Raw genomic sequence first — 24,223 nt, 5'->3', positions numbered from 1 at the left:
TTTGATATGGTTGGGTGTAGTTAGGTTAGTTTTGGGTATGGTTAGGTTACAGCAAGTACAGTTAGGTTAGATTTGGGTGTAGTTAGGTTTTTGGATGTGGTTAAGTTAGTTTAGGTATGGTTAGATTACAGCAGGTATGGTTAGGTTAGTTTTTTGGTGTGGTCAAGTTAGTTTAGGTATATGGTTGGGATTTACAGCGAGGTATGGTTAGGTTAGTTTTGGTGTTGTTAAGATTAGATTTTAGGTATGGTTAGAACCTTGGACAAAAAATAGAGGAAACATCACTGAACCAAAAAGATTTTTATTTATTTATTTATTTATTTATTTTATTTATTTATTTATTTATTTAATTTTCTTTTAATATTTCAATAGAAAATTAGCAGTATTACTTATATCTGTCAACTTTCCAAGAGGGTTAAGAGAATGCCTCAAGCCATTTGTAAGATAAGATTACACGTAAATTGCTTGGTTTAAGAGAAACTGGCATGTTAGTAAAATGAATCTTTACTGTCATGTGAATGAATATTTATAAATGCCAAAAAGTTTAAATCTCCAAGAACAACCTGTGTTTTACAGTAATGTGGGTAGCCCACATGGGACCCATAAAGTAGCCCACAAAACACCCACATGCCTCCCATTATCCAATGTTGGCTGGGTATATATATATATATATATATATATATATATATATATATATATATATATATATATATATATATATATATATATATATGAGGAGGCAGTAGACATCTGCCTAAATGATAATTACTACCAGTGAGGTCTAAAGCACTGTTCAGGGGGTGCTGTGAATCTTATCATTAAGCCCAGCTGTGACCTCGCTGAAGGCGTTTCCCTTTGTGTCCTCACAACACAAGGGGGCAGTCATAACCTGCCCTCTAAGAGACAACTCTCTTCCTCCACACAAAACTACAAGCACCTTCAATAACACACACACCCTTCACTCAAAAAATTTTAAAATCTATTCCAGTGGCGACTCCTACACCAGCCTCGTAGTCCCCATCTGGGGGAGGGGACCAAGTAAATGTCCCCAAGGTCAGACTGCCCTTTCTGTCAAAGACCCTAAGTGTCTTGACACCCCCCCTCAACTTTTTCTTCATTAACTTCTGCAACATTCGCAGTCAAAGATCTAATTTTCAATCTTCGTAGAACCACCACCTCTCCTCTTCTAAACCTCATCTTCTTTTCCTCACTGAAACTCAGGTGTCTGAGGCAACTGACAGAAGTAGCTCCTTTTCATGTTCCCTCTTACTTTCTCTATCCTCATTTTCAGTCCAAAGCTGGATGCTGCGTTTATGTGCGCAATGATTTAACTCTGCTCTCGTGCCCACGCTCTTGAATCTTCTGAGTTTTCCACCATCTGGCTTACGACTACAGGAGTCACTCTCATACTAAATTTATCTGTGCTGTATACCTCTCACCTAACTCCTCTGATTATAAGAAATTCTTTAACTACTTAACTTCCAAAGTGGAGCACATTCTGACCCTCTTCCCTTTTGCAGAGATCTCCATTCTTGGAGACTTCAATGTTCACCACCAGCTTTGGCTTTCCTCTCCCTTCACTGACCATCCTGGTGAACTAGCCTACAACTTTGCTATCCTCCATGACCTAGAGCAATTGGTGCAACACCCTACTCGTATTCCTGACTGTCTTGGAGATACACCCAACATTCTTGACCTTTTCCCCCAGCCTCAGCCCCAGCCCCAGCCTTTTCATCCCAGCCTCTCCCAGTGCATCCTAGCCTCTCCCAGTCCATCCCAGCCTCTCTCAGTGCATTCCAGCCTCTCCCAGTCCATCCCAGCCTCTCCCAGTCCATCCCAGCCTCTCTCAGTGCATTCCAGCCTCTCCCAGTCCATCCCAGCCTCTCCCAGTCCATCCCAGCCTCTCCCAGTGCATCCTAGACTCTCCCAGTCCATCCCAGCCTCTCCCCAGTCCATCCCAGCCTCTCCCAGTGCATTTCAGCCTCTCCCAGTCCATCCCAGCCTCTCTCAGTGCATTCCAGCCTCTCCCAGTCCATCCCAGCCTCTCCCAGTGCATCCTAGCTTCTCCCAGTCCATCCCAGCCTCTCTCAGTGCATTCCAGCCTCTCCCAGTCCATCCCAGCCTCTCCCAGTGATAATAAAGCAATTTGGATTTAGGAAAGGGAGATTGTGTTACAAACTTACTGAGTTACACTTAGATCTATAGAAAACTGTTATCAAATGGCATATAACATTTTATGTTATATGCCATAATTTATTATGGCATATAACAGATTATTATTACAGATGCCATTTCTTAAAGAAATGGCATCTGTTTTTTTTTTTGTTTTTTTATTATTCTCTTTCTCTCTCTCCCTCCCTAAGGCAGTGCTCCTCTTACAAAGGAAAAATAAATAATTAAATAAAATAATTAATTTACAAATCAAGGGCTGGATTTGTGTCTGTGGAGGCCTGTGAGCAGCCTGAGTGTGGAGGCCATCTACCTGAAATATTTATATTAATATTTTTGTATCTGTATTCCATGCAGTTTTTAATACATATAATATATTATAGTGAAAGGAACATATTTATTTAGTGTAAATGAAACAAGTGGTTATTTTGATAGTAATAAAAAAATATTTAGTTCATAGAAAACTAGTGTTTGATTAATTTAAGTTTCTTTCACTTACAGAATATTTATGTGGGAGACTCCTCAGATTGTGGAGACCCCAGATTGTGGAGGCTCCTAGGCAGCTGGTCTTTTTGTGGACTCCTAAATCTGGCACTGAACAAAATTCTCTCTCTCTCTCTCTCTCTCTCTCTCTCTCTCTCTCTCTCTCTCTCTCTCTCTCTCTCTCTCTCTCTCTCTCTCTCTCTCTCTCTCTCTCTCTCTCTCTCTCTCTCTCTCTCTCTCTCTCTCTCTCTCTCTCTCTCTCTCTCTCTCTCTCTCTCTCTCTCTCTCTCTCTCTCTCTCTCTCAACTCTCAACCACTGGATGGTATATCAGTTCACACAGCAAGAAGCCAAGGACCCACCGAGGGCTATCACTTGGAAGAGGTCATTGTTGTTGCATCCAGCATCCCAGCCTGACTGCCTAGACAGGTCCCGCAGGTTGCTGAATGGCAGAGGTGCAGGCTGCTCCACAGCAAGATGTGAGACCAGTGTGGCAGAGTATGATGTGTACACAATGAGGGACACACTGTAGCCAACCCAGTAGATTACCCGTGCTGCAGTGCTGATTGGGTAGGTGTTGGAGCCTGCAGGAGGAAGAGGAGGAGGGAAAGATGCCATGAAAAGGCAATTTTAAGACATGGAGGATGATGCAAAGGCAATTTAAAATCTTTGAAAGTAACACATCTTTTTAAATTTAAAAATGTAGAAAAGACCATTTTAAAATGTTTCAGAGATGAAAATGCAATTTAAGAGTTTTTCTCATCATTTCTAAAAGATTTATATCTCATATCTTACTAAGAAAACTGTTGATATCATCATATGAAGAGAACTACTGATAAAATTAAATACATTACTTGATATCCATATCAGTCATATTAACACCACTTGCTTATATTGCTCATGCCAGAACTAATTCAAGTTAATATCAGCTCAATTATGAAAATACACCAGGTATCATGTAAAGTTTCCCAGTTTTAAATATATCCTTTAATAACTGTCTTTCTGTATTCCCATCTTATCAAACATTAAACACCACTACCCTTGCATTCAACTTAGTCTCATACCCCAACAGGTCCTCACCCTGCTGTAGGAGGGCTGGCAACATGTACCAGCCATCTTACCAAACACTAAATGCTCCAACACTTGAACTGACCAGTCTTACACCTCAACAGGTCCTCACCTTGTTGTAGGAGAGCTGACAACATGTACCAGCCAGCAGCAACTCCCATGCTAACAGGCTTCTCCCCGTGGGTATGTAGCACCTCTGGAGTCGCTCGATGAAGAAGAGGATGCTGGCGAGGCCTGTCGTGTTAGCCGGGATGCGCCGGTACAGAGCTGTGTCCGTTGGGGTTGTGTAGGCAAACATCTTCTTGGCAAGGTCCTCGTGGGTGGCCGCAAAACAGTTTACGGCTGTGGGATGAGAACTTGTCTTGTGAATGTGACATTGGGGTGAGTGTTAATCTGATTTTGTGTTACTATGTTCTGTGGGGAGTGGGTGTTAATGTGATTTTTTGTTAACTGAATGCTGTGTCTGACCTCCTGAGGTGTAGTATGGTGGGCCACAAGATTGTCCCTTTCCACTAGGGGCTGACAGATGATATTAAGAGTGTGAATGTGTGTGTGGTGCCTTGTTTGGGCCATTTTGTGTGTGATTGCCAGCCTGATGTATAGACAGCTAAATCGTTAATAATAATGAAGTTAAGAGTGTGAATGTGTGGTGATTTGTCTGCGGTGTCTTGGGGAGGATTGTTGGCCTGGTATATAGATAAATAGATTAGAATTTGGATTAACAGTGTCAATGTTGTATGTGAGTGTATAGTGTAGTGTCTGGGCCACCCTGTATAGGACTGCCAGCCTGGCATATAGATAGATCAATCTAATTATTTGACATTTCATATTCTGAACATTTTGCTGATCCAATTAATCTGTTAAGGGAGCACTTTGTTCAACATCTTTAAAATATTATTTGATCATCACCTGTATCTCTCACCTGATGATATAGATAGGCTGGGTGTAGGTAACAACTTTCAACCTCTCCTCAGTGATGGACAATTCAGAGACAGTGAGGTCAGCTTCCCCTGACTGCAGAGCTCCTACCGTGCCCGTCCACTCGTTGCTTGAGTTGTCCTTCAGTTTCCCGTAGGCATAACCTTCCAGTACATTGAAACTGACTCTGTACAAGAGAGAGAGTGGGAGAAAAAATAGTGTTGTGTATTGAGGGAAAGAAAATTTCTGTCTTGTCTTCTCTATTTAGGGAAAGAAAAGGAAAAGGGCAAGTAGTGTCATATGCATGGAGGAAAAGGAAAATTATTCTCATATGCACTGAGCAAAAAGGAAAAGTACTGTGATATGTACTAAGGGAAAGGCTGGGTGTACTGAAGGGGAAGGAAAAATACTGTTGTCGTATTTATTGAGGAAAAGAAAGAAATACTGTCGTATGTACATTTTTTAATTGCTAGAAAGAAAAGTGAAATATACATTTATATGTATAGTTTATTTTTCATATCAGTCACAAGTATGGATGTTTGTTTCCCTTCTTTTTTTCACATGTACAGCTACCTCCTCAAATAGCATGTATTTTCAAAATTTCAAGCTGCTGTGATGATGAAAAAAGCCTGAAAGAAAAATGACAAGGAACAAAAAGTAATGAGAATAAGTTTTGTGGCAACTATTCATTAGGTGTCACTTTTTCACTCCTCCACTTAGACCGGTACAGTTGAACGCAAAATGTGAAAACTTACGAGAAATTGTGTGCATCCCTTAGTGCAGTGACAATATCCCCCACAAAACCAGTGATATTTCTTTGACTGGAGGTTAGTTCAATAATTTTGAAGGCTGGGATTAATTTTAATGAGGGATGAGAGGGTGGAAGTGACTGGAGTATAGGTTAATAATTCTACCAGCTGGAAAGGATTTTGAGGGTCAGAGGAGAGTGATTGGATATTAGCTTGATAATCGTGCTTGGTGAGATTAATTTTAGTGAGAGACTAGATGGTGGGAGGATGATATTTAGAGGTTAGTTTGGTAATTTTGCCAGTTGGTATTAATTTTTAGTGAGGGATGAGGGGTGTCAGAAGAATGTGACTGGAGGTTAGTTTAATAATTCTGAGGGTGGGAGGAAAGTAATAGGGGGTTAGTTTAATTTTGGTGATGGATGAGAGTGTGAGTGGAAAGTGTAGCTGACCACATAATTTATCAAATAGTACAAGCATGTACACATTCTTAATAATGTTCCATGTTAAGATATACTAAACATGAAGTTACTCCACAATATATGATGGTGTAAATTACGAATGGTTAAAGTCGAGACTTGTTTGATGATGGCCTGTTTGCTTGCTCCCCTTGGACGTGCGGCAAGTGCAGCAGCGTTCGACCGTTTCTCTAGGGGCAAGCGACACCTCCTGGTGGGGGACTTCAAATCTGCTGTCGCTGCCTTCGAGGTGTGTCTGTTGCTTAGGTGTGGTATGTGTTGCATGTTACCTAGTTGTGTTGTTTTTCTGTGTTGTTAATTGTTTCATATCATAGTGAAAGTAAACACCAGGTTTAACTGACACTCCTTACCACTCCAGGAGGCAACAGAGTCCCTGGTGGAGCTGTGTGGGGAGCAGGCGCCCGAGTGTGGTGACGCGTACTGCCGCTGTGGCCGTGCATTGCTGGAGCTGGCACGCAAGGAGGCAGGGGTGCTGGGGCCAGATCTGGATGGTGCCAGTAGTCGTGTGTATTGCTTGGTTATTGTGTTAACGTGCTGGAGTGTGCACAGCCGGGAGTGTTTGGGGAATGAAAATAAAAGGAGTTATGGATGTTTAAAAATGCATCTTTTGAGAGCTGAGTATACAAGAAAGTTGCTGTGTTTGCGGGATGAGTAAACAATGAAGAAATGTTTTGAGGAACTGGGTGTGCAGAGGCACGAGTGTTTGGAGAATGAGAATACAGGAAGACAGGAGTGATTTAGGAATAAGTGTACAAGAAAGGAGTGTTTGAGTGACAATATATAAGGAAGAGGTGTTTTGAAAATGAGAGTACAAGGAATGAGCATTTTGGGAGTTAATATACAAGGAAGCAAGTATTTAAGGGACAAGTATACAAGATTATTTTCCTGTCATATGTCATTATACAATGTTTTTCTTTTGTTATATACATCATTCCCTTTCACTTTTCATATCTTGTGTTCTCGTCATTCTGATGTAATGTTACAGATAGAGAATGTTTGGTGTCAAATTTTCACTAATTTCATATGTGTATAAACTTTCATTTCATTGACTTTTTTTTTACTATTACTACTATATTTGCTTGCTTTTTAAACAAGTCTTTTCTTTCAGAGGAGGAAGCACAGGGGAAGAGGAGGACGAGGAGGAAGAGAGTTAAGAGTCACAAGAGGAGGAGGAAGGTGGAAAGAAAGAGGAAGGAGAGGAGGAGGAGGAGGAGGAGGAAGATGGAGAAGGAAAGGAGAAAGATAAGAAGGAAGGAAATGCCGCAGAAGGAGAAGGTGAGTTGTTAATAAGGTTTTGTGTGACAAGTTTTCTGAAAATTTTATTTGTTTACATGAAGTTTGTTTTGTATATATTACTCTTAATATACTACTTCTCCCACCACATGCAATTTGTCTGTCTGCTGTTGTGGTTCTTTCATTTCTTGTTCCCTTTCCTGAATATACCATTTCCTTAGTTTCATATCTAGTACCCTCCAATAAAATTTCTGCTTCTCGGTCTCTGTACTTCTCTCGTTTTTTTTGCTTGGCTTCATTCCTCAGATCCTTCTCTTTTTCCCTTTCTTCCAAGTTCATATCTCTTTTTTACCCAAATATTCTTGTATTCTGAATTTTCAGCCAGCTTCCCAGTTCTCACTAGGATCTCCTTTACTGTAACTTGGGATCTCATTCTCACTTTTAATGGTCTTTTACCTCCTTCACTATATTTTCCAATTCTATATGCTTCTTCCACTTCTCATTCCAGTCCCTGTTCTTCACCTTGGACCATTGTAATAATTTTCTTACCAACTCCTCTCTCTCTCTCTCTCTCTCTCTCTCTCTCTCTCTCTCTCTCTCTCTCTCTCTCTCTCTCTCTCTCTCTCTCTCTCTCTCTCTCTCTCTCTCTCTCTCTCTCTCTCTCTTATTCCCTTTTCTTCCTTTCTTCCTTCCCTCCTATCTTTGTTTCTCCCTCCTCCTCCTCCTCCTCCTCCTCCTCCTCCTCCTCCTCCTCCTCCTCCTCCTCCTCCTCCTCCTCCTCCTCCTCCTCCTCCTCCTCCTCCTCCTCCTTCATTCTACCTAACAAGAAATAATGGATTCAAGATTATACCCAAACGTTTTAAATCCCACAAGGCCAAACATTTTTTCTTTAATCGTATAGTAAATATATGGAGTAAACTTCCTGCAGAAATTGTGAACAATATTGAAATTGTGAAAGCAATATTATTGAATCAGTTCATCCTAAACATTTGCACTTTGTTTTTCCACAGAGCAATAAGAAATTAGAATTGACAGAGAAACCAGACAAGGGACTGCATTTGAAGAAGCACAAGAACCAAGAAATTACATCATTCAATGAAATGACAACATAATCTAAAGTAAGAATTTACATAGCTTTCATTTTGGTTTACATTCTGAAAGGTAACAGTAACATGGATATGTTTTTATATTGAAATCTTTCTCTGATTGCATACAAATGGTACCAATCAACAAATAATAATGTAATACTTAGAAGCTGGGAATTCAAATCACTGGTAGATAAAATGAACCACCATTCTAGAGTGTACATAACTAAGGAATTAATATACTGGTTAACTGTCACACCAGCATGAACAGAATAACAACAATTGTTGAGTAGAGTCTGTAGGAGGCAGGGAAGGAGGCATGTAGTCAGTTTTAGAGAGCAGTTATTATGAAATCAGCTGTAGAATATTCCTAAGATGCAATACTACTGGAGTCTGTCAGCTTGAAGACAGTTTATTAAAGAAGGGAAGTTCATGAGATATAAAGCCTTTGATTATTCAGTTTCATTTCCAAAGTAACATTTATTTATTGGTGTGTTGCTTCCTGTAAATAGTAAAGCCTTGACAGCACTGCATCTCTCACACCACGCTGTAACTGTTGAGAGAACCCTAACCCTTAGAGAGAGGAGGAGGGAATCCTTGGTTTATGTTCAGTAAAGCCCTGTATTCTTGTCATGGCAATGTAGAATGGAGGCGTCATTGGTTTATGTTCAGTAAAGCCCTGTATTCTTGTCATGGCAATGTAGAATGGAGGCGTCCTTGGTTTATGTTCAGTAAAGCCCCGTATTCTTGTCATGGCAATGTAGAATGGAGGCGTCCTTGGTTTATGTTCAGTAAAGCCCTGTATTCTTGTCATGGCAATGTAGAATGGAGACGTCATTGGTCACATACTGTTCTAATGTAATCTAATGTAATCTAATGGAATCATGAAGGTGTAAAAATGCAGGATATGGACATCATCAGCTTTTGTCATTAAGGGTGGTAAAGTGAAAGATTTGTTAATCACTTTGGTCTTTAGTTGATGCTTCTGGTGAGGCTTTCCTGTTTAAACTTGGCATAATATATATAAAATGATGTGGCATGTTAAACAAGTTAACTTACTGCCTTCTTGTGTCTTTCACAGATAGAAATCAAAAACGTCACAAGACAGAATAGTGAGCTGCATGCACTTATCACAGAGTATAAAGTCACTCCCTCAGAGGAAAAAGACAAGGATGGCATGTCTTCATGTGAGAACTCAGAAGCTAAATGTGAGCTACCATCCACATGAATATATATTTGTATATCAAACTGACATTCTCCTTGGAGGGAGGCTTTCCAAAGTGCACACACACACACACACACACACACACACACACACACACACACACACACACACACACACACACACACACATCTCTGCATCAGGACTCAACAGCCAGACTGATAAACAATTACTTCACCCAAGATGATCAGCTGATAGGATTAGCTGTGGATGAGCCTCCTGTGGTGACTAGGAGTACAAAAGCCAGCAGCTAATTTTGGGAGCTGCCAGTCATCATGGTCCTGGTGTCTGAGGTGCTGCTTTTGCATTTTCCCAGTCATGGGATGAGGCTACATCACATTTATTCATTCACAGTTGCTCTTAGTTATCTCTGTTACAAGTTAAAATTTTTCCTGGCTCCACAGACATTTCTGGTGCATCTAACCCTCTCTCCATTGCCCTTCTATTTCCCTTAGTCTTATACCCACTTCTTACATTACGTCTAATTACTTCCATTGGTCATTCTTGTCTGGCCCTCTGTTGCATCAATTTTTCACCTCCAGGTACAGATACCAAGGGGAAATTGCTGGGTCAAGTGGCTACACTGACATCTGAGGTTAGCAGGTTGGAGAGTGAGTGCAGCAGTCTTCAGGTTCAGCTAGACTGTGAGAGGGATAAGTATAACAAACTGCTGGGAGAATCTCTTGCTCATGAAAAGTTGTCTGAAGATGTCATAACTGAACCAAAAGGTAAGAAAGTTTATATTCTCTAATAATAAAGCAAATAATTTTTCCTCACTGTTGCTCAATTTTTTGAATTAATAACAAAATAAAAGCATTGTTATTGGATTTGTTTATTGAGGCTGTATTAAGAAAAGTTGAGAGAAACAAACTTATTGTTTTATCAGGAGAAACAACAGGATTGGGAGGAACTGAGCTTTAACAGAAGCTGCAACAACTGCAGGAGGCTCACAGGGTCCTGGAGAGCAGGTTAACTTGCAGCATGAAGGAGGTGGCTGAGCTGAGTGACAGGAAGTAGCAGCTTGAGCATGCTGTAGTGCATGAGGAGACAGAGTCCATCGGTGAGTGCATGTTTTTTGCTCATTTGAATCATCTGTAAAAGTGAAGTGGAGGAAGTGTTTACTGTTTACTGTATGCCATTTCCTTGGTCTTTTAATGAAGAATTTTATCCTTCTTCAGGTGACTACATCACCATCTACCAGTTGCAGCGAGGAGTGATGAAGCAACAAGCTCGAGAACGCGAGTTAGACCTTGCCAGCCTCCATCATGAATGAGAGGAAATGAAGCAAAACCACTCTGCAGGTTAGTGCTCTCTTTTGCATCTCACACACTTCTTATTCATGTCATGGCAGATTAGTGATTTCTGCTGCATCTCACACACTTCTTATTCAATTGCTGGCAGGTTAGTGATCTCTGCTGCATCTCACACACTTCTTATTCAATTGCTGGCAGGTTAGTGATCTCTGCTGCATCTCAAACGGTTCTTATTCAGGTGTTGACCAAAGTACTAAGCCTTCATATCATTACCTTGCTCTGTGATGGAGGCTACACCATCTGGCATCTAGCTGAGATTTAATGTTGCAGTAAAGCTTCCATATGAGTTCATGTAGAGCAAAATGTTTTCAAATGCCAGGGAAGTAGTGTAATGTAACCTTCCAGAGAAATCTATCCCTCATTTATTAGTTAACAGGAGTGTTTAATGTACTTAATGTGATTAGCCAGGATCAAGGGTCAACTTCTTCACTGACCATTTACTCTCAGGTGATGTATCTGTCCTCCATGAGTCACCAGAGACACATAAGGTGTTGTAAGTGAAATTTCATCTATTAGATTTATTCAAAATGTGAATTAACACAGTTGTTTCCTGCAGGATTTGATATCAAAGCTGGTGCAGGAAAAGGAAGCAGATCATGACCTTCAGCAGCTCGAGAAGATAAGCAGCGTCCTTATATATATGTTATATAAATATGTTCCTTTCACTATAATATATTATATGTATTAAAAACTGCATGGAATACTACTGTATTCCATGCACTTTGTATTCCATGTATTCCAGCCACTCAGTCTCCTACTGAGTGGCTGGGGTTTTCCAAAAGTGAGGGTTGGTGTTCTATACCATACCATGTGCCCTGTTTGTATTCCTTCTCTATCCTCTGTATTATATTCTATGTAAAGATGGTGCTGGGGTGGGATCTACTTCTTATTCCCTAAAAGTGATGAGGAGTGACACTGGGCAGCATTAATTTGCTCCTTAGAGATGGCTGGGTTCCTGTGGATGAGTGGGCCATGCTGTGCTTTGTCAAGGATGGTGTTTGGTATTGTGATGACTCTTGCCACAATCAAGTGTCTCCCACAGAGTAGTGGAGTACCTATGTATGGTGTTGACCCAAGCTGTCCAGGTCTCATCCAATGCCTTAATATGATTTAGATGATCAAAATGGTTTAACTCACCATTTAATCAGCTGACTGATTTGAATGGAGAAGTATGTAATGTGTTGTAGCCTAACCATCCCTGCCAGCATGGTCAGACTCTTGGTAGTAACCTGAAATGCTCCTAGGTAGTGAGTATCATTGCACATAATGATCTTTACTTTGTCAGTAATTCAATGATACTGAATATTACTCTACTGGATTTTGCTCAGCACTGCTTGGTAACTTTTGGCCATAATCCCAGGTCTGGAATGATATGAAGCCATGTTTTTACATTCCATATGAGACAGGCAAGCACTATGCTTTGCCTGACTGATACCTGTACTTTGCATTTATGACCCCAGGTAGTTCATCACTCTCTCTCTCTCTCTCTCTCTCTCTCTCTCTCTCTCTCTCTCTCTCTCTCTCTCTCTCTCTCTCTCTCTCTCTCTCTCTCTCTCTCTCTCTCTCTCTCTCTGTTTGGAATTATACTGTATATTAGGAAATATCATTAAAGAGTGTGTGTGTAAAAAGTGTTTGCATTATTGTGCATTTGATGTTGGTTTCATGATTTATAAAGATTGCTATTTTTAATAAAGTTATTGAAATTGTTATTGAGTGTTTGTATTGAACTCATTAGCTTTGTAATAGTGTGCGTCTCATCATGCATTCATTAATGATGTAGAGTGGAAATGTCCACTCCTATCATGCATAATATCAATGCATTATTGGTTTATGTTGTTATTTGTGTATAAATTGTAAAGTTATGCCAGTCTATTTTAGTACAAACTAAATATCAGCTGGAAGAGAGGACAGGTAATGGCACACTAAAACACAGGAAGGGACAATGATATAACCAATTTAACAATACACAGAGGAAGAAGAATGAGAAAGCAATAAAAATGGATTATTTAATGGATGATTAATAGACCCTCATTTGTAATGTTATTTCAGGCAAGAATATTAAAAGAGACAGCTGGCTTGCCCTTTGTACTTGTTCAGCTTGCCCTTAGCACTTGTTCATACATGACAGAATGAGAGATCTATGGGTGGTGGTGACACCTGGAAATGGGTATGATTCATGAAGGGATTGATTGATTGGTTGACTGACTGATTAAGAAAAAAAAACGTAGCAGTGGAGGGTGGGGGGGGGGAAGGCGCCCCCAACTTTCCAGTCATATATGGCGTGGAAGGGACAATACCAACAAAGAAAAATATGAGAAAATGCATAATTTACTATAAAACCCAAAATGCGAAATAAAACCTTGCCAAATTGAACCTTCCCACGAAGGTAATGAATGGAGTTTTGATGCAATGAGCCACAGTTACTTAAAACACTCAACAAATATAACACCTGCCAAAAAAATAAAATAAATAAATAAAATCAATCAATAAATAAAGATAAAAACGCGAGAAAACCTTTAAATTATCACAACGCGAAATATACACACACGCTAAACTGGATGCGTCATTAATTAATATCCCCCCAATAGTTTATAGCCCCTCCCCTATTCATTGCTCCCCCCCCTCCCTGCCTTGAGGAACACCTTCACTTATGGCCTGCTGTTGGGTCAGATTTGAGCCATTTTAACCTCGAATTACATACAATACATACATACATATCGTCTCCTTGCAATAATTATAATAGTCTTCCTGGCTTAATTTTTGTTTATTCATTATTCCTTATGTATTTATTAATTATTTGTCATTTGTCTAATTCCTTGTTTTATTTAGCCTCGGTATTTAACTAAGCATTTTTTTTTTTTTTTTTTCACTTTCTGACTGTGGCCCTTGCAATGAATGGCTTAATTGTTTATTTACTGTTCCTTACGTGTTTATTGATTATATGTGAGTTATTTATTTGATATTCATGATTTTTTTTTTACTTCGTATTTCTTTATATGATAGTTTTATCTTTTCGTGTTTTCTGGCTTAAGTTTTGTTTATTACTCCTTGTTTGTGTTATTAGGTGTGTCATTAATTATTTGTCTTATTTCTCGTAGTTTAATGGATTTTTTAGCACTTTAATTATTAGAGTTCCTCACCAGTCATTTTATTCGAGAGAGAGAGAGAGAGAGAGAGAGAGAGAGAGAGAGAGAGAGAGAGAGAGAGAGAGAGAGAGAGAGAGAGAGAGAGAGAGAGAGAGAGAGAGAGAGTCTAAATGAATGATAAAAAAAATAATAATCAGTTACAGTATTTTATTTATAAACAAGAACAATTCATGATAATAATAATAATAATAATAATAATAATAATAATATTTAAATACAAGGAGGAAAATGTGTAATAATAATAATAATAATAATAATAATAATAATAATAATAATAATAATAATAATAACAATAACTGCTTTTATCTTACTCACACAGATAAATAGTTTTATAAATAGTTTATTGACCATAAACATTGTGTACATACACACAAAATTAAATAGAACAGATAAAAATTTCAAAATGTAGTCAGTGACACACAGAAGACTGGTGACAAAACCTACTAAAGCCCATTAAATGATTGGGTGTCTCAAGTTTCCACATCATCAGTGGAACACTGCTTCTGAGCACTCAGGGATGGACAAGCTTTTCATGGCTTGTGTGAATGGAGACAAGACGTGTAGGGGATTTATTTGTTCTGTTTTTTCTTGTCCTACTCTCTCTTCCTCCCTCTTGACTCTTCCTTTGCTTCATCCTACTCTTTCTCTTGCTCATTCTTTCTCTCTCTCTCTCTCTCTGGACTTTTCAGACATAGCTCCTTATGATTTTTTGGCAATCCCAAACCTGTTGACAGTATCCTTATCTGAGAGCCAAGGAGACCATGCAGAATGTGGCAGCATACCTATCATTGGTTGCAGAAGCGTTTGAGCAGTGGAGTGATGGATGATTGTAGGAATGTGGTGGCACTGCTATCCACCATGACATTCATCCACATAACAGAACCATCTCACATGGTGCATTCAGCCTCAGGGAGAGGAACCTCTGTAGCCTTGGGCAGTAGCCCTTGGTCAGGTTTGCTCCAGAGTCAAACCTGCTTACCATCCGAGAATACCTTGGGGAGGAATGAGGAAGCCTTTTGCTCTGAACCCATGAAAATTGTTCAACCCTATAAGGGAAAAATATGAATGTTGAACAAATTGATGAGAAATGGAAGGATTAATGGGCTAAGTGTGTTGGATTACAGAGGGCTTTCTTTGAAGGACATTTTGAATGATACCATAATTTTGGCCCTTAGCCCAAGGTTGGATACTTCTGAACCGTTCTTGCATTTTTAAGCTAAGTAATATAAAATGCTCAATTAACAAAGGAAGGATAATGAAAAGATAAAACAAATCAGGAATTATATCAATTCATAGCTTTATCATACTCGTAGTTCTAAGTCATAAATACTACAAAAATTAGTCAATCTCTTCAGAAATAATTATAAGATAAGCTTTAATAATAAAAAGTATGTATAAATAGATGAAATGTTGTCACCTTCACCAATGCCGGCTTCTTGTTATTCAGCACATGCTTGTGCTTCCTGAACACCGGTCTCATACTGGATAGAGACAGTAATGTATGGAGGTTTGATGCAATACAACATTTTATATAAGGATAAAAACTTGCATAAACTTCCTGTTTGTGTTTTTCTACTAAGGTGCAATTGTTAGGTGAGCATTTGCAACTTCCTACACTTAAACCATAACATCCCTACTACAGTGGCTCAGAGCCACACCATCACTTGTTGCTTGTCCACTAGTAAATAAGTTTTTTGTTTGTTCATTCTCATTCCTTCCCTATTTAAAACATCATTCCATCTTGTCATGGCCTCTTGAAGATCTTGTTGGCTTCCTGTCACGACAGCGACATCGTCTGCATAGGCCAGCATGATCTCTTTATCCTCCCTTACACACACTTCCTTCAGGCATCTGTCCATGTATATAATGAATAGCAAAGGAGAGAGCATCAATTATTCAATTATTCAATTATTCCTCACACACACACATACACACACACACACACACACACACACACACACACACACACACACACACACACACACACAGGTAATAACAATAATATCTACCCTATATTGTAATGCACATTTTCATAATCACCACTGAATCATCATCATCATCATCATCAATATTTTTTATCAATAATATTAACAGTATTTATATATGTACATAGCATTACTATTATTACTACACACACACACACACACACACACACACACACACACACGTACATACACTCACCTCTTGGCAGGGGTGGTGGGGAACAGGAGGAGGAGGAGGAGGAGGAGGAGGAGGAGGAGGAGGAGGAGGAGGAGGAGGAGGAGGAGGAGGAGGAGGAGGAGGTGGACGAGGAGGAGGAGGAGGAGGAGGAGGAGGAGGAGGAGGAGGAGGAGGAGGAGGAGGAGGAGGAGGAGGAGGAGGAGGAGGAAGAGGAGGATTAACACTGTGTGAGTGACTGACAGACTGACTAACTGACTAACTCACTAACTGACTGAATGACTGACTAACTGACTGACTGAATGACTGACTAACTGAGTGACTGACTGACTGACTCACTGACTGATACATACATACATACAGACAGACACAAGTACACAAGAATAAAAAATAAAATACATAACTGAAAAATCATTGCAATACACAGACAGACAGACAGACCAATGACAGAAAGACAGACAGATGGAGACAAACTAAACAGATAGATAGATAGTGAAATGACCACACAAAACACACACACACACACACACACACACACACACACACACACACACACACACACACACGCACCTGTTGAACATAGTAAGCTGTGGCACCAGGTTCAGACGGCCGCTCTACACAGCCTCGGACGCCTCCTGTGCCAACTCCTTGCATCGAACGAACCTGTGTAGACATGAAAGTAAGCAAGCAAGTGTTTATGGCTAATTATAATACTCAATATGCCAGTATCATCTCCAGCATCACCATCTGCTCACCACTGGGGACTCTCCTGGGGAGAGTTAGGAGAGTGAGAGAGGGGAGGGAGAGAGAGGGAGAGGAGAGGAAGAGAGAAGGGGAGTCTTGGAGATGGTTTGGGGTGAGTCTGGGATGGTCTGGATACATTGGGAATGAGAGAGAGAGAGAGAGAGAGAGAGAGAGAGAGAGAGAGAGAGAGAGAGAGAGAGAGAGAGAGAGAGAGAGAGAGAGAGAGAGAGAGAGAGAGAGAGAGAGAGAGAGAGAGAGAGAGAGAGAGAGAGAGAGAGAGAGAGAGAGAGAGAGAGAGAGAGAGAGAGAGAGAGAGAGAGAGAGAGAGAGAGAGAGAGAGAGAGAGAGAGAGAGAGAGAGAGAGAGAGAGAGAGAGAGAGAGAGAGAGAGAGAGAGAGAGAGAGAGAGAGAGAGAGAGAGAGAGAGAGAGAGAGAGAGAGAGAGAGAGAGAGAGAGAGAGAGAGAGAGAGAGAGAGAGAGGCTGTGAAAGGCTGGAAGAGGCTGTGAGAAGTTGGGATGGACTGGAAGTCCATCCCAACAGTTTGGGACAGTTTGGGGTGAGTCTGGAATGGTCTGGATACACTGGGAATGAGATAGAGTGAGAGAGAGGCTGTGAGTGGCTGTGAATAGCTGGGAGAGGGTGTGATAGGTTGTGAGAGGCTGAGAAAAGACAGTGAGAGGGTGGAGAAAATAATGGGAAACTGGAAAAATGAAAAGGAGAGATAGAAAGAGACACACAGGTAGACAGACACACCTGTAGGAAGGGCTCCTTAATATCCCCTTATCAGCTGGAGGGAGGGCTACAGGTAATAATCTTTTCTTCTTCCTTATCCGTGCCTCCTCCTCGTCCTCCTCTTCCTTTTCCTCCTCCACCTCGTACTCCGGAACTGGCGACCCCACCACCGGCACCTCCGACATGGCCTCCTGCGGGATGGTAAGGTAGTTAGGGAACTGTCTGAGTTAGCGTGTGTGTGTATGTTGGTTAAGTTTGGTTAAGTGTTAAATAAAGAATGGTACTCTATATTAATTTCAATATTTATCTACTTATTATCTGTATTTTGAAGATACATGTACCATTTGAACTGTAAACCTTTGTAATTGTCTGTCTCCTGCACACCCAGCTCGTCAACACCCCTGTGCCTGCAAACGGGTCACTGAACATTAAATAAACTTGTCTCAGTCCCCTACATACACACAAGTGGCTGGCCAAACACTGCATCAACACAAACAATGGATAAACAGTGGGAATCTGCTGGTCTGAGTCCCCTACATACACACAAGTGGCTGGCCAAACACTGCATCAACACAAACAGTGAATAAACAGTGAGAATCTGCTGGTCTGAGCCCCCAAAACACACTAGTGGCTGGCCAAACACTAGATCAACACAAACAGTGAATAAACAGTGGGAATCTGCTGGTCTGAGCCCCCAAAACACACAAGTGGCTGGCCAAACACTAGATCAACACAAACAGTGGATAAACAGTGGGAATCTGCTGGTCTGAGTCCCCTACATAAACACAAGTGGCTGGCCAAACACTAGATCAACACAAACAGTGGATAAATAGTAGGAATCTGCTGGTCTGAGCCCCCAAAACACACAAGTGGTTGGCCAAACACTGCATCAACACAAACAGTGGATAAACAGTGGGAATCTGCTGGTCTGAGTCCCCTACATACACACAAGTGGCTGGCCAAACACTGCATCAACACAAACAGTGAATAAACAGTGGGAATCTGCTGGTCTGAGTCCCCTACATACACACAAGTGGCTGGCCAAACACTGCATCAACACAAACAGTGGATAAACAGTGGGAATCTGCTGGTCTGAGTCCCCTACATACACACAAGTGGCTGGCCAAACACTGCATCAACACAAACAATGGATAAACAGTGGGAATCTGCTGGTCTGAGTCCCCTACATACACACAAGTGGCTGGCCAAACACTAGATCAACACAAACAGTGAATAAACAGTGGGAATCTGCTGGTCTGAGTCCCCTACATACACACAAGTGGCTGGCCAAACACTAGATCAACACAAACAGTGGATAAACAGTGGGAATCTGCTGGTCTGAGTCCCCTACATAAACACAAGTGGCTGGCCAAACACTAGATCAACACAAACAGTGGATAAATAGTAGGAATCTGCTGGTCTGAGCCCCCAAAACACACAAGTGGCTGGCCAAACACTGCATCAACACAAACAGTGGATAAACAGTGGGAATCTGCTGGTCTGAGTCCGCTACATACACACAAGTGGCTGGCCAAATACTGCATCAACACAAACAGTGAATAAACAGTGGGAATCTGCTGGTCTGAGTCCCCTACATACACACAAGTGGCTGGCCAAACACTAGATCAACACAAACAGTGAATAAACAGTGAGAATCTGCTGGTCTGAGCCCCCAAAACACACTAGTGGCTGGCCAAACACTAGATCAACACAAACAGTGAATAAACAGTGGGAATCTGCTGGTCTGAGCCCCCAAAACACACAAATGGCTGGCCAAACACTAGATCAACACAAACAGTGGATAAACAGTGGGAATCTGCTGGTCTGAGTCCCCTACATAAACACAAGTGGCTGGCCAAACACTAGATCAACACAAACAGTGGATAAATAGTAGGAATCTGCTGGTCTGAGCCCCCAAAACACACAAGTGGCTGGCCAAACACTGCATCAACACAAACAGTGGATAAACAGTGGGAATCTGCTGGTCTGAGTCCCCTACATAAACACAAGTGGCTGGCCAAACACTAGATCAACACAAACAGTGGATAAATAGTAGGAATCTGCTGGTCTGAGCCCCCAAAACACACAAGTGGCTGGCCAAACACTGCATCAACACAAACAGTGGATAAACAGTGGGAATCTGCTGGTCTGAGTCCGCTACATACACACAAGTGGCTGGCCAAATACTGCATCAACACAAACAGTGAATAAACAGTGGGAATCTGCTGGTCTGAGTCCCCTACATACACACAAGTGGCTGGCCAAACACTGCATCAACACAAACAGTGGATAAACAGTGGGAATCTGCTGGTCTGAGTCCCCTACATACACACAAGTGGCTGGCTAAACACTGCATCAACACAAACAATGGATAAACAGTGGGAATCTGCTGGTCTGAGTCCCCTACATACACACAAGTGGCTGGCCAAACACTAGATCAACACAAACAGTGAATAAACAGTGAGAATCTGCTGGTCTGAGCCCCCAAAACACACAAGTGGCTGGCCAAACACTAGATCAACACAAACAGTGAATAAACAGTGGGAATCTGCTGGTCTGAGCCCCCAAAACACACAACTGGCTGGCCAAACACTAGATCAACACAAACAGTGGATAAACAGTGGGAATCTGCTGGTCTGAATCCCCTACATAGACACAAGTGGCTGGCCAAACACTAGATCAACACAAACAGTGGATAAATAGTAGGAATCTGCTGGTCTGAGCCCCCAAAACACACTAGTGGCTGGCCAAACACTGCATCAACACAAACAGTGGATAAACAGTGGGAATCTGCTGGTCTGAGTCCCCTACATACACACAAGTGGCTGGCCAAACACTAGATCAACACAAACAGTGAATAAACAGTGGGAATCTGCTGGTCTGAGCCCCCAAAACACACAAGTGGCTGGCCAAACACTAAATCAACACAAACAGTGAATAAACACTGGGAATCTGCTGGTCTGAGCCCCCAAAACACACAAGTGGCTGGCCAGACACTGCATCAACACAAACAGTGAATAAACACTGGGAATCTGCTGGTCTGAGCCCCCAAAACACACAAGTGGCTGGCCAGACACTGCATCAACACAAACAGTGAATAAACAGTGGGAATCTGCTGGTCTGAGCCCCCAAAACACACTAGTGGCTGGCCAGACACTGCATAGGCACAGATGGGGAGCTGGTTTGGCCTGACAGCACCCTCCAGTATTCATGTAAATTCTGGCTACCATTTGCAATTCTATTTTGGGGAGCCACACCTCAGAGAGTCTCTTTTATTGAAGTTTTGTCCCCCCCACGGCTGGCTGGCCTACATAACAAAATAAATAGATAATGTTTTTTTTTTTTGTCAGTTAGAGGACTTTTTCATCTCTACCTGTTGAAATAAGATTATCTCGGAAAGTTTAAAAATGATGCATTACTACTACTACTTACCCTGAACAATACCTCATCCTCAGCATCAGAGGACGGCCCCTCCCCCTCCTCACTGACTAACTGTTGTTGTTGTTGCAGTTGTTGTTGTAACAGAATCAACCTCTTCCTCTCCCTCTCTCTCTGACGTGCCTCCCTCCTGGCCTCCCTCTCTCTCCTCCTCCTCTCCTTCCTCTCCCTCCTCTCTTGCTTCTCTCTCTCTCTCTTGCTGCTGCTGCAATCTCTGGGTCCACCATGTCCTCGTTGATCCTCGGGATTTGCTGCAAAAGGAGGGAGAGAGTGAGTGAGTGGAAGTGGGAGAGAGGATGAGAGAGAAGGGTAAAACTATTATTGTAAGAGAGAGAGAGAGAGAGAGAGAGAGAGAGAGAGAGAGAGAGAGAGAGAGAGAGAGAGAGAGAGAGAGAGAGAGAGAGAGAAATATGTAGCAGTAATAATAATAATAATAATAATAATAATAATAATAATAATAATAATAATAATAATAATAATAATAATAATAATAATAATAATAATAATATCAAACATTCTCTCTCTCTCTCTCTCTCTCTCTCTCTCTCTCTCTCTCTCTCTCTCTCTCTCTCTCTCTCTCTCTCTCTCTCTCTCTCTCTCTCTCTCCTAGTGCAACCTACACTCATAAATTATTTCTTGCCCCAAAAAAGCTAATTTGGAATAAGACAAACAGTAACAAGTCCGAACATAGCAGTGGATCTTAAACTCCTAGAAACTGGAGACATTACTGTATTCCAGACCTTGGCGTTTGTATACAAAGCTCTTAATACAAACACAAGAGACACGGGCTCATGATATTCAGTTAAGACAGACAGGTAACTTGAGGACACCCTTCTGCTGAACCTCCCGTGCCCAACAGAGTGTCGTCTCACGAGGAACCAAGCACTGGACCCGGCTCTCGGACACAGTTAAAAACAAACCATTACATTCCTTTAAATTACTGATAAAACAACACTTAACAAGTAATTATTCATTGTATTTATTAGTTTTCAAATTGTAATCAGCTCTACTATTATAAACATATGTAATTGTTTGTAATTTGTAATAGTTATTATTATTATTATTATTATTATTTACTTTTTGTTATTGATATAATTCTTTTTGCATGTATCTATAATTTGATTGGGTTAAAGTTATGAATTACTTACTAAATAATTATGTACTGTCTTTTTCTTTTTTTTTTCATGATAGCTGAATAAAACACTGGTCTTAAACCTTAGTGTAAAATATTCATTAGTCCACAAAGACCTTGTGCTCCATGGACTGGCCATCACATATCAGAATGTCTATATACCAGTCTGTCTGTATATATTAACACCAATATATATCATTTAATCAATCAATCACTCTGTAAGGAAAATATAGACAAATAAATACAATAACAACAGATGTATATACACTCTCTCTCTCTCTCACCTGCTGAGGAGGGAGATAAGCCAAGCCACAGCTAACCCAGGTGTGTGTGGCCCACCTCCACCTCCCATCACCCCCGCTGGCAGCACCGCAGGGGGGCAGGAGGGGGTGAGGGATGACTGGGCAGGGGTCACAGGGAGAGGGGTGGCTGGGGCAGGGGTCTGGGGCTGGGGTCGGGGGAAAGCCTGGGACTCCGACCACTTGCATGACCCGACCAACTCCAACGACTTCTGCCCCTAATACCTGCGTGTTGTCAGCTGGAACAACCTGAGAGGAAGGAGGTGCTCAGAAGTAGTAGTAGTAGTAGTAGTAGTAGTAGTAGTAGTAGTAGTAAGATTGATTTTCTATCTCTGTCTCTCCTTTCTGTATGTAAAAAACTTTCTCTCTCTCTCTCTCTCTCTCTCTCTCTCTCTCTCTCTCTCTCTCTCTCTCTCTCTCTCTCACCTGTATGACATTCCCTGCCTGCACTATCATGGGGAAGTGGGGCTGCGGGGCTGAGGCATCTTGGGGCAACACCTGAAGCATGTTCCCCATTTGAATAACCCTTGTTGTGGCGGTGGTGGCAGTGGTGGTGGTGGCGTCAGTCCCCTCGGCTGCATCGTAAGGTACTGGAACTGTTGGGAGGAGGGGGTTAGTTTGGGCGGCCACGCCCCGGGGACTTAGCCTTGGGAGGAGAGCGTGCCCAAAGGGGGGCAGGGACCGGTTCTTGTAGGGGCTGCGGGCACACGCGGGAGGGCGGCCCTGGGGAGAAAGCTACTAGATTCGTTCAAAGCATATCTAAACCTAACAGAACACTATTTACAAATAAACCCACCTGTTATAATTAGCTTGTGCAACAGTTTGAGGGCGAAGGTAAGGAGTGAGGAGCCACTGCTTACAGGGATAGCCACTGTCCCCGGGAAGGTAGCATCCTGCAGGTACATGTTGTTCCTCAAACATCAGTTTGAGTGCTGACTTATCTAGTATTCTTGCATCGTTGACTGAGCCAGGCCACCTTGCCACAATGTCAAGAATCTTATAGTGAGCATCAAATACTACTTGCACATTTATGCTGTGATAGCGTTTCCTGTTCACATATACATGTTCATCGACATGAGGAGACACAATTCTTATATGAGTACCATCAATCACTCCCACAACACCGGGAAACTGAGTTACTTGCATGAACTCTGCCTGTTTTTGCTGCACTTCACGCTGGGTGTGAGGGAAAGCCACGAACTGGCAGATTACTTCTGGGTCAGCCAGTGCATCAATTGTCTGTGATATTGCACGGCTGATAGTGGGCTGCGTTGTTCCAAAATCATCACAACTGCACTGTTGCATTTTTCCTGTGGCTAAATATCGTAATGTGATGGCCACCATCTCAGGGGTCAAGGCTCTATTTCTTTCAGTTTTACTTTGCAGCTTGTCTCTCACTATATCAGTCACTGCAACAATACCAGCACGGTCCAATCTGAATCTTTTCAGTAACTCAGCATCGTCGTACTCAGCGAAAATATCTCTTCTCACTCTGTAGGTGCGCCGCTGACGTTGTTGTGCCGCCTTCCTGCTAACGGCTGGGTTCATCATGCTCTAAATAAAATTTCCACCTACCTTTAATAATCTGCTGGAGGTAACTTGTGGAAAGAGAAAGAAAAGTGCATTATTTTTATGCAATAATATTTTTAATTTTTGAACTTGAAAATGCAATATACTTTAATTCAGAGATTTAAAAAGTGAACATACGTTTTAACCCAGCGGGTGCTGTAAACAGTACGTTGGCGGTTCACACCAGTTCAGAAGTAAGGTATCTTAAATTGCACTCGACAATGTTGTGAATACTTTAAAATGCTTGAAGCCATACTTGATGCCTTCCATAACGTGTAAAGTAAGAAGTTA

General features: G+C 41.5%; 2 protein-coding genes and 1 long non-coding RNA gene across 7 annotated transcripts; 1 reads left to right on the top strand and 2 right to left on the bottom strand.

Moving 5' to 3' along the window:
- Nucleotides 1-1,217: 1,217 nt before the first annotated feature.
- On the bottom strand, nt 1,218-3,934 carry LOC135099599 (uncharacterized). Its single transcript, XM_064001989.1, has 4 exons — nt 3,831-3,934; nt 3,013-3,234; nt 2,419-2,461; nt 1,218-1,389 (listed from the first exon to the last, which is right to left on the bottom strand). The coding sequence occupies exons 1-4, from the start codon at nt 3,877-3,879 to the stop codon at nt 1,218-1,220; spliced, it is 486 nt and encodes a 161-aa protein (XP_063858059.1). The 5' UTR covers nt 3,880-3,934.
- Nucleotides 3,935-5,768: 1,834 nt separating this feature from the next.
- LOC135099600 (uncharacterized) lies at nt 5,769-12,423 on the top strand. 4 transcript variants are annotated; one of them, XM_064001991.1, is made up of 8 exons: nt 5,769-6,090; nt 6,220-7,136; nt 8,105-8,212; nt 9,261-9,387; nt 9,944-10,129; nt 10,288-10,461; nt 10,580-10,702; nt 11,271-12,423. In XM_064001991.1, the coding sequence occupies exons 1-2, from the start codon at nt 5,944-5,946 to the stop codon at nt 6,514-6,516; spliced, it is 444 nt and encodes a 147-aa protein (XP_063858061.1). In that variant the 5' UTR covers nt 5,769-5,943; the 3' UTR covers nt 6,517-7,136; nt 8,105-8,212; nt 9,261-9,387; nt 9,944-10,129; nt 10,288-10,461; nt 10,580-10,702; nt 11,271-12,423. The 4 variants fall into 4 exon arrangements, with proteins under 4 accessions (XP_063858061.1, XP_063858063.1, XP_063858064.1 ...); XM_064001993.1 differs by lacking the exon at nt 9,261-9,387; XM_064001994.1 differs by lacking the exons at nt 8,105-8,212; nt 9,261-9,387.
- Nucleotides 12,424-13,993: 1,570 nt separating this feature from the next.
- Nucleotides 13,994-22,930, bottom strand: LOC135099601 (uncharacterized). Of its 2 annotated transcripts, XR_010268167.1 has the most exons (6): nt 22,790-22,930; nt 22,349-22,612; nt 20,927-21,183; nt 17,516-17,685; nt 16,588-16,680; nt 13,994-15,711 (listed from the first exon to the last, which is right to left on the bottom strand). It is a non-coding gene; the product is annotated as an uncharacterized LOC135099601 (long non-coding RNA). The 2 variants fall into 2 exon arrangements; XR_010268166.1 differs by having other exon boundaries at nt 13,994-16,680.
- Nucleotides 22,931-24,223: the final 1,293 nt, after the last annotated feature.

The sequence above is a fragment of the Scylla paramamosain genome, unplaced genomic scaffold (assembly GCF_035594125.1).
Source record: "Scylla paramamosain isolate STU-SP2022 unplaced genomic scaffold, ASM3559412v1 Contig154, whole genome shotgun sequence".
In the NCBI taxonomy this organism is placed as follows: Eukaryota; Metazoa; Arthropoda; class Malacostraca; order Decapoda; family Portunidae; genus Scylla; species Scylla paramamosain.
This window is presented reverse-complemented; position numbering and strand designations above follow the sequence as displayed.

Bases quoted from the DNA above. Each gene is read 5' to 3' on its own strand.
- LOC135099599 (XM_064001989.1), bottom strand. From the start codon at position 3,879: ATGGGAGTTGCTGCTGGCTGGTACATGTTGTCAGCTCTCCTACAACAA. The intron at 2,462-3,012 runs GTGGGTCCTTGG...CTCCACACTCAG, and splicing joins CTTCCAAGTGATAGCCCTCG to GCTGCTCACAGGCCTCCACA. The intron at 1,390-2,418 runs GTAAATTAATTA...TGACTCCTGTAG, and splicing joins ACAAATCCAGCCCTTGATTT to TCGTAAGCCAGATGGTGGAA.
- LOC135099600 (XM_064001994.1), top strand. From the start codon at position 5,944: ATGGTTAAAGTCGAGACTTGTTTGATGATGGCCTGTTTGCTTGCTCCC. The intron at 6,091-6,219 runs GTGTGTCTGTTG...TTACCACTCCAG, and splicing joins CTGCTGTCGCTGCCTTCGAG to GAGGCAACAGAGTCCCTGGT.